The sequence below is a fragment of the Phyllostomus discolor genome, chromosome 8 (genome assembly GCF_004126475.2).
Source record: "Phyllostomus discolor isolate MPI-MPIP mPhyDis1 chromosome 8, mPhyDis1.pri.v3, whole genome shotgun sequence".
NCBI lineage: Eukaryota > Metazoa > Chordata > Mammalia > Chiroptera > Phyllostomidae > Phyllostomus > Phyllostomus discolor.
This window is the reverse complement of record NC_040910.2, coordinates 47,633,518-47,643,337: the sequence shown is the minus strand read 5'-3', so window position 1 is coordinate 47,643,337 and position 9,820 is coordinate 47,633,518. Positions and strand designations below refer to the sequence as shown.

At 49.6% G+C, this 9,820-nt stretch overlaps 1 protein-coding gene across 2 annotated transcripts in view; it reads left to right on the top strand.

Annotated features, from left to right (window-relative positions):
- The first annotated feature begins 1,961 nt into the window (after nucleotides 1–1,961).
- Nucleotides 1,962–9,820, top strand: part of MED26 (mediator complex subunit 26) — a 45,147-nt gene continuing 37,288 nt past the window's right edge. Inside the window, exon 1 of one of the 2 annotated variants that reach the window (XM_028519989.2) lies at nucleotides 1,962–2,308. Coding sequence is in view for 1 of the 2 variants with exons in the window: in XM_028519988.2 (XP_028375789.1) it covers nucleotides 2,237–2,308 (72 nt within the window). In the remaining variant the exon portion in view is untranslated. The remainder of the gene's footprint in view (nucleotides 2,309–9,820) is intronic. The other variant, XM_028519988.2, reaches the window with a different exon arrangement.

Sequence of the window (9,820 nt, the reverse complement as noted above, 5' to 3'; positions counted from 1 at the left end):
TTTTTCATTCGTTAAATATTTATTGAGCCCCTCGGTGTGCCAGGTCTGTGGAGCTGAATTGCATAAATGTGTCTGGGAGTGTGTACCTGTATACAGCTATGGTATATCTGATGAACTGTTCATTCACTTATTTCACAAATATTTAATAGCACTTTTCTATCTACTGGAGACATGGAGTTGTCATCTTAGTGTTTTTTAGTTTTAAAAAGAGTAGGTAAGTTGAATGCTTTCCAGTTTTCTTAAATAACCTGACCCATGCAAAATGTTGCTTATTTTGGTATAACCCTTTTTTTTGTAGAGAATTTTTATGAGTTTATTTGAGCCAGACTGATGACACTGTCAGCAAGGAAGATCTTCAGTGTTCCCCAGTATAATCCTTGATTAAAAATAAGATACTGTACATCTAGTTAGAAATTAAGAGAGGCAGGACTAGATTATACTTTGGGGAGAGCTTGTTTATTTTGCTTATCTCAAGTGAGATAAAGAATATTTCAAAGTGGGTGGGTTTCCACCTTGGACCATGTACACAAAGCACCTCATTGGAAGAATAACTGAGAGAACTATTTTGCCTGTGTTTATTTTCTCCTACAAGTGTGATGTAAAACTTTTCACATCTGCAGAAGCAGCCACAACCACGTGCTGGAACAGCCGTTTTTGCAAATAAAAATGCTTCCCAGAAGCATGACAAATGCAAGACTAACAGGTGTAGCACAGATCCAAGGCGCACATGTGGTTCTCATCAGCTGCCTCTCTCCTGTTTTAAATCTAGGTCTTCCTGTAACAACCAAAAATGTTATTTCTCCGGAGGCTGCGGCTAATAATCCACTCAGTCTGCCTTTCCACCCCTTTTCTCAGAACAGTATTTCTAATAGAGCTTCCAGAGAGGAAGTCAGCAATGAAAGAAGGCAGTAAGGGGGGCGGGGGCGGCAAGGGATTGGGAGGCCTTAGACTTGACATTAGCAATTCTGGGTTTGACTTATAACTTTGGGTGACCTCGGGCCTCAGTTTCCACCCTTGGGAAGTGTTTGGTTCAGAAAATGTGGGTTCCAGGTTTCCAGCCTCCACGCCAAGCAGGGTGGAAGGGTCTTTTTAAACCAGTGGTTCTCAACAGGGGGAGATTCTGTCGGCCTGAGGGGAAGGGGGGTGGGGAACAGCTTGCAATGACTGGAGACATTTTTGGTTGTCGTCACTGGAGAGCGTGCTACTAATATCTAGTGCGTACAGACCAGGGATGCTCTTCGACACCCTACAATGAACAGAAAGACCCTACATTACAATGATCCAGTCTTAACTGTTACTGGGGCACACGTTTGCTTCCGTGGGATCGGCTACGGAGGCTGGCTTTCAAGCTTTTGAAGCTGCGGGGGCGGATCCTCGGAGAGAGGCTTCTCTCACGATTTTCCGGACAGGACAGGGACTCAGATGGGGCCCCCTGGCAGACCCTTCCGTGCGCAACACAACGTGAACTTCCGTCTCCCTCGCCCCGAGGAATGCTGATCCAGGGACGAGGAAAACGCCGACCCCTGGGCTCGGAAAACTTCGCAGTTTTTCCCGCCCGCAACCCCCGTCACCTCCGTCAGTGCGGGGAGGGCTTCCCTCCCTGGAAAGAGGTCCTGCCGCCACCCTCCTTGCACCACAGCTCTAAGGCAGTGCCCGCAGCGCTGTGTTCAAGGACTCCGCGCTTACCCCCCGTTTCCGTCGGGAACCTCCACCTTAGACACGGGCGGGGCAGTGGCTCTAGGAGGCAGCCGTTACCCCGCCCAACCGCCTCCCAACGGCTCTCCAGGCCGGGGGGTGGGGCTGGGCCGGCGTTGGCGGTGCGCCTGCGTGCGCAGGCGTTCAGGTGCGGGGCGGGCCCTCGAGTGGCCCCGCCCAGATCTGGCGTCTCTGCCCGCCCCATCTCCCAACCTCCTCAGCGTGGCGCCGACGCTGCGTGCGGCGCGGGTTACCCAGAGTGCTCCGCGCGGGGGCAGCTCACTGGAGTTTGGTTCTCGAGGCGGCGGCAGCGGCGGCGGCGGCTCCGGCAGCTCCTCCTCCTCCTGCGGTGGCGGCGGCGGCCCGGGCCTGAGCTCCGGCTCCGGCTCCCCTCTCCGCCGCCCCGCGCGCCCCCACCTCTCCCGGCGCCGCAGGGAACATGAGGCTCCGCTCTCGGAGGCCGGCGAGTGAGTGACCCCCGTCCCCCGCCTCAGCCCGCCCGCCCGCTGGCCCGGCCGCTCCCCCCCGCCTCGCCCAGGCAATGACAGCGGCTCCGGCGTCTCCGCAGCAGATCAGGGACCGGCTGCTGCAGGCCATCGACCCCCAGAGCAACGTAAGTACTCGCCGCGCAGGCCAGGACCGAGGCCTCGTGGGCCCGTGACCCTCCCCCTCCCCAGTATCCCTCAACCTACGGGCTCCAGGGGACCCGTCCGAGGCCCACCTTCCCACGAGGGCCGCTGCCATCCCAGCCTCTCGCTCCCCTGGCCCGGGCCGGGGGCGCTTGGTACGTGAGGCCGAGGCTTCCGTGCGGCCTGGTCGGAGGGAGCAGACGGATCTGAGGACAGAGCTTTGCCTCCCCTCCCGCTCCAGCTCTACGACCCTCACTGTTTCTGACGGAGCTTACCCGCCTCTCCCTTCCCCAGAGACCGGAGACCCCCGGGAAGCCCTCCCGGTGGGGGCCGGGGGGAGGGGAGGAAAAAAGGCTGAGAGCAACTGGTGTCCGGGGTAGAATTCGGGGAGCCCGTGTGTCACCCGTGTCTCAGCCTTCTGGGTGATCAGGGAAGTCCTCCTTCCTTCTCCTGGCTGGAAGCACCTTGGCTTCGGAGGGAAACCCCCGGCCCTCTTTGACCCTAGACGGGAACCCGGGGCGCCTGGAGAGGCCCCTGGGTTTTGCCAGTGGACATGCCTTCGCCGGATCCCTCTTGGGGTCACTGCCGACGGAAAATGATACTGGGAAAGGTGGGATCCTTCATGTTTCCTTTCTGGGCTCAACTGCCTATTGCGTCTCTGACCATGCCAGAGTCCTGAGTTTTGGTAGGGAATTGGAGATGATTCTTTTTTATCTCTTTCCCCCAAGAACCCTGTTTCCTCTGCACTTTTTCCGTACTTGGGGGTCCCAGCCTGGTGGTTTGTGACCTAGAAGGTCAGGGTTAACCCCCGGGTGTTGCTTTCTCAGATGTTCCTCCACCGAGGCTGCTGTTTGCCTAGGGATCTTCCCTGCCCCCTCCGTGTGTCTAGGGGAAGACTCATCCTGTTTTCACATATTCTCCAAGGGGTTGTTGGCGATAGGGGTCATTTTCCCCTGTGGCAGGAGCAGGTTGAGCAATGGGAAGATGGTATCCAGGTATGAAGTGAGCCCTGCATTTGCTGAGAGACCAGGAAGTGGCCATTGCGATCACTTTTTAACATGATGGGGATAGAAGAAAATACCAACTTGGGCTTGGCCAGGTAACTCAGGTTTCTGTCACTGTTGGGACTTTTGCTTTTCCTGTGTGTGAGCTTGACTACTCTTAGTGATATTTAGCCTTTTAAAAGAAAATTCACATTGGATTGTACAGTTTTGGTAGAAATTGAGGAGCTATGATGTGCTTTGATCTTCATCATAGGTAATTCTCTTATTCCTGGTCCTCAGGCCCCATTAAGATTGACTTGGTGTAAATTGCCTTTAACAAATGTTGTATACATTTTTGTTAGGATTTTGGGGGTGGAGTAGGCACAAGCTATATAAAACCTTCCAGAATTTTTGCAGTAACTGGTGCTGCCACAATTTTCAAGACTGAAATGTTAGAGAATAAAGCGAGTGACACGAAAAATGTGAGTCTTGATGACTTTGGCATCTTTTGTGAGGTCTGAGTGCAGTTTCTTGAATGCCATGTGCGTGTTTGCCTTCAGGAGAATCCAAGAGTGGCTGAGAGGTTAGCATTGATCCATAATGCCACTCAGGCGAGTTTTGGGATCAGAAGGTGCTTTGATGGGTGGTCATGATTTTTTAGATTAGGTGGGACCGTGACCTCAGGGGTTCTAATGTGTGTACAGGTCTAATCGAGATGGGTTCGTAGGAGTAGGGGAGGAAGAGGGGCTAGCCAGAAACTGGAGAAAGGAACAAATCTCAGCTTCATGTATCTTAGTGCATGCAGGAACATAACATCCATATGAGGCAATGGCTGTGTTATGTGGCATACAATTCATATTTCACGTGGCTTAGTTTGGGGGACTCTAGTGATAGGAGTGCAAACAGCCCTAGTAACATAAGTTATGAATGGAATTGGGAAGTTGTCTCTTTGAATATGAGCGATGAAAAAATGCCTTTTTTTAAATGCTACTACCATTGTTAGTGTTCATGAACATCGTTAGTAACCATTTGACTGGAGCAGGGCTTGGAGCAAACCACGTAAAGAAACTCAGCCGTGGCAGAATAGGTTGCCGGTGGAGAAACGTGCAACAATACGGCTGGGTTGTAGTTGTTCTCTGTTGACATGGGCCCAGGTGAGAATGAGGTGGCTTCAACAAGGCACTGCTGCCACACAGCTGCTCTTCTCTGCCTTGCCCAGGTATGAACTCCACTTCTGGATAGTTAGTTGACACATATTTAAGATACTCTTGGAAAAAAAATGGGGACAGAGTTGAAGAGCCAACACTAAAATTAAACCTATTCTGAGAGAAGCCACACAGAATTGTGTCATGTAATGCTTATCTTTATAGGCATGCAGTTATGGATAACAAACAGCTTTTGCTTAAAAAAATCAATGTCAGGGAGCCGACCTAATATCCACAAGGATCTGAAAAGTTGGGGATGTAACATTTACTGACAAAGGAGTTTTTATGAGGAAAGTTACTACTTTGCTCTAAATTCTAGCCTCTGGGGTATTTGAATTTCTATAGCAGCAGTCTCTGAGTTAATAATTTCTACCAACTCAATACTGAAGTAAATCCTCTACACTCTTTTTCAGAAAGCTACTAACAGTTTTCTAGAACAGTCGAGGCTGTACTCTTCTCATGGTGTGTCACTCCAGAGTGTTGACAGTCTCTCTGATGTACAGTGTGGACATTTTGTCCCAGCTTAATCTTCATTATGGATAAAATTGAGGGCAGTGTCTTATCCCACTCAGAAATCAGAGTCAGTCCACCCCAGCACAGTGTCCTCAGCAGGTGATTAGGTTCCGATTGTATGGGATGCTCATTGTTTCTTGAAAGTTCAAGCTTTGTCTTTCTGATCAGAAGGCAGGCTTCGTGAGCACAGTTCATTTATCTTTTCTCTCTAGAGCAAAAGCATTAGGTGTACCTTGTAAGCATGGAGTAAACTGACTGACCCCTAGAATCCTACTTGGACCTATGACTGAGGACTTACCTTGGAGTCTTCTTTTACGAAAAAGCCCTTGTGACTGTTACAGGCCTGGGGATTCAGTCATGGAATAGTCTGATGTGGACCTCTGTAGAGCCATAAGGAACATGAATGTTCATCTGGCATCTGAGAAAAGGTCTGACTGAGATGGTGGAGTGTGTACTGCAGCCCTGTGATAAGCTGAATAACAGCACAAGGCAGGCCTTGACCAAAGCAGGTGAGCATTCCTGTATTCAGAGCAGGGAGAGGCCAGAGAAGACACTGTGGGGAAGAGGGACTTGAACTCGCCCTGGACACCACTGTAAATGCCTCCCAGAAGTCAGGCTTTCCAGCAGGAAAGTTCAGGCATAACTTTCTTTCTTACAATTCTGCAGACATCAGGTGCCAAGAAGAGGTGACCAAGGGGCCTCTGCAGAGAGACATGTAAGAAGAATAATTTTCCCACCTAGGAATTTGAAAGTTAAAGTGCTGCTTAGGTTCCCCGGACTGCAGGTTCCTTACCTGCAAAGTAGAACTGAGGACTCTAGAGTACAAGCCCCATAAAGCTCCTTCTCAATCCATGGTTCAGGGTATGGAAAGGGCAACTGAGGCTGACGTGAATTGTTTTAGAAGTTTTTTCTTTTGATGCAACGTGCATGTGTGATATCTTCCTAAAATAACAAAGATGTGCACACTTCACATGACTTTGTACAGCGCTTTAATAGTGTCTCTTGCTTCCCTTCACAAGCCCTGTGAGGGAGGCAGTCTGAGCGAGGAGTCTCCCCTTTCTGCAGTGACCATATGTGCTGCTTAGTGTGTCCTGTGTCCAGGAGAGGACAAGATGCTTTCGTTTCTTCCTGATTTCATGTGAGGTGACCGCCCCAATATTAGGACCTTGCCCCAAGTTATTAAGTGACATGCTTCCAATTCTAAATGCTACTGCACTGCTCTCAAAGTTGGTGAGATGGCTTTTGAAGAGGCCCAAGAAGACAGCGTCCTTGAACTAGTAAGAGAAGATGTGGGAGCCTCTTCTCTCCTACACAAGTTTATATGTGACTCCCGGCTGGGTTAGATTTGCCTGTGACAGATCCAACAAACAGGGTGATGATATTAGGTGGCCTGTCCCGGAAGCATCTTAAGGTTTCTATCAGGGACAGAATCCTGGGCTAGACCACACTGTGGTGTGGCAACTGCCAGCTGTCATGGAATTTTCATGAGTCTTGTTCTAGCTTTGTTTTCTGCTTCCAGATTACAGCGGTTTTGATGTTAACCTAAACTTCCCAAATTCAGTGACGTTCCCGTCTTTGCTCTTCATACTGTAGTCAGGCCAATGAGGAGAGCAGTATGGTGTTTATGACTGTGAGAAAGAGGCACATAACAAGTGTCTGTCGTGAAGCAGGTGTGTGCCCTTGTGACTCTCCCTCCCTCAGAAGAAGGTGGACTTTATATTCCATCTTCATGGGGGTCCCTGGTTGGTCTTTAGAGGTGACTTTCCTCAGAGTGGATTTTCCTGACTGGAGGACAGTCCGGGATCAGCCTGTGGGAAGGGGTTTTTGTCCTGGTACAATTTTAAAAGGCCTCACGGTCACCTGGGCTCTTGGGCTCAAGATGCAGCTGTGTGTGGCAAAATATATGCCTTAAGGATTCCAAACTTGGATTCAGGTGTAGGAGGGGAGCAGGCTTGCCTGTGTGGCTTGATTTTGGTGTCTGTGTGGGCATCTTTTGAGATGGAGTTCCAGATTAACCAGAACCAGGCCCCAGCCTATCTCTAGGTGACTGAAGTTCAGTGGATGGGTCTCCCGTCCAACCCCCAGCTGTAAATTGTTTTCTGGGAGCTGGGGCTCAGTCTCTGTCAATAGAAATTGTGCCTTTCCTCTTTATTCTTGGTGGTGGGCTGTCCTGAGTCCATGTGGGCCTCTTGGGGCAGCTAGTTGTCATAATGGGTGACTGCAATTGTGGTTCAGTGGGTGGCAGTGTAGACATTGCATTTTCAGTCCAGCCCCAGATTTCCTGCACTCAGAGCCTCCTTCTGAAACAGCTCCTTTTCACTCTGGAGGCACACGTGTAGAATGTAGCAAGAATTGACATAGGAGTTTCATGAACTGGGAGCTTTTCCTGCATAAAGAAGGCCTATCAGTATTCTGCATGCCACATTTAAAATTACTCTCTAAACAAGTTCCAGGTCTTGGGAGGCAATATACTTACATCTCAATCACCAACTGATACATACTGTTTAAGGACAAATATGGTAAAACTGGAAATGGTGGTTCAGCAGTTGAATAAACATTTCCAGCTCAGTGCTTATGTTCTGGATGTGAAGGGTACGGACCTGGACATGTTTGCCCCTTACCTTCCAGGGACCCAGAGCTTCCCTTGTAGGGAGGAGGGCAGGCATAGAGTGTGAACATGGACTGTTTGGGCTGGGAGGTGGGGATCTGGGGTCAAGGCAGCCTTACAAGGCTATGTAGCTCTTAGGTGCAAGCAGAACAGTTCTTCATGCACCTTATTCAGAGATTGTTCAGAATTCTTAAGAGCACGAGAAATGGCTTTCTAGAGTACTTCATCATTTGACTTTTCGTAATAAAAAGTTTTACAGGTGCAGGAAGTCAGGTCTTGGCTTGTCACTGATCCCAGGGGATCAGAAAGTTTGGAGTAATAGCTGGCAAGGTTTGAGTAGTTGGCCCCCTCAGCAGTGGGATGGGAATGGGGCAGGTATCAGGTTCTAGGAAGGGCCTGAGGGCTGGTTTCAGGTATTTGAAGTGCTGTCATACACAAGTGTTAGGTTTGCTGTGTGTGGTTTTCCAGTAGGGGGTGGCAGGAGTTGCTGGGAGGGAGGCCTTGCTGCATTTTGGGAAGCTCTTGAGTATTGCTGCAGCTGACTGGAGACAGCCTGGGATCACTGTGCCAGGTTGGGGTGCAGGCACACCCAGGCTCTTTGTCGGGACTCAGACTCCTGATCTGTGAGGTTCTGTGCCTGCATGTGGTGCCCACTAAGAAGGAGATGGGTCATGTCAGGTGGAGTGCTACTACCAGACAGATGGGGTTCAGAGCCTTGGAAAGTTCCTAGCACTGCAGTCAAGTTTCCTGTCTTCATCCATTGGAGGCTAGAAAGTGAACAGCTGCCGTTTACTGAGCACTTACTGTGGCTCAGGACGTGGAGAGCTTCACATCCTAGTTGCTTCTCTGAACTTTACTTTAAAGGTGATTTGTCCATTGTTGCAGAGGAGGCTATTGGAAGCTCGAGGCCGAAACCCGGTGCTGATTGGTTCAGAAGCCAGCAGGCTTAACGACAGCAGTCTCCCACCCCACACAAGCAGTGCCCAGCATGAAAGTTGGACTGCAGTGCATCTTCTGAGGTTTAACCTCACAAACACAAAGTGTTTTTAAGTGTGAAGTTTTATATTTCTATTCCTTGCCCAGTTCCTACAGCCTTTTCCCCTTTAAAATCTTCTAGCCTAGCTGCTCCTAACCTTTTGTCTGTCAGGATCCATTTTTATGATCAGAAACATTCAGGAACTCCCACATAATGACAGGTGTACTTTGAGAAAATTCAAGGACAGAAGCTAATCTAGTCATGCTTTGAAATGAAGTTATATCTTGTCATCCAAACAGCATCTACTTAAATCTGCAAGCTGACCTTACTTGTCTGTGTGTAACACTTAGGGTCGGAACCCTGTACCACCTGTTTGTCTCTGCTGTGCCCCCCTCCCCCTACACACACACAACACTGCCATCCCTTTTCCAGAAAGCTTTCCTTCTGTAATCTAAGACATTCCCTCAGGCACTGCATTCCTGCTGATAACAGGTCTTGTTGTTGATGGAGTTGTCCTTGGACTGCAAACTCCCTGGTAGTAGTGGGCCATGTGTTCCTCCCTGTGTATCTAGAACTTCTGTAGCAACTGGGTGCTCATATGCTTGCTGATTTTTCTGTGGAAAGGACTGATCTTGGGAATTGCCCATCAACGCTGAGCCAGTATTAGGTGCTGTACTGTCAGCATTTCTTGCATGTTCAAAACTTAATCAATACAGCAACCCAGTGAGGCAGGCCCTCTGTGCCAATGTGGAAACTGACGCCCGCCAGGCACACTGCTAGAAGGGATTTCGCTGGATTGGAACCCACCTGCTGTGGCCTCCCATGTCTTTGTGACAGCGCAGTGGGTACCAGGCAGGATTTGGGTCCTTATGCAGGAGTCTTCCATGGACATTTTTATTTGGGCTGGGAGGAAATGCTTTGTGCTTCCCTTGAACAGGTTGAAGAAAAGGTGTGAGGTGATTTTTTCCTTTTTGTTTCTTGGCTGGCATTTTTACTCCTGACAGAAAAGATGGCTCATGATTTTAGATCTCCCTGCCTGCAAGATTTCCGGGAGATACTGTTCAAATGCCACCTCAGGACATTTTGGCCTTTTTTGGTCATGTGACAAACTGGACCCTTACTGGACATTCCTGTCCACTGGGTTTCATTCATCGGGGTCAGAAAATAGATGATGCTTTCTCCAGGACACAACTGTGATGGGTTAGCCTCGT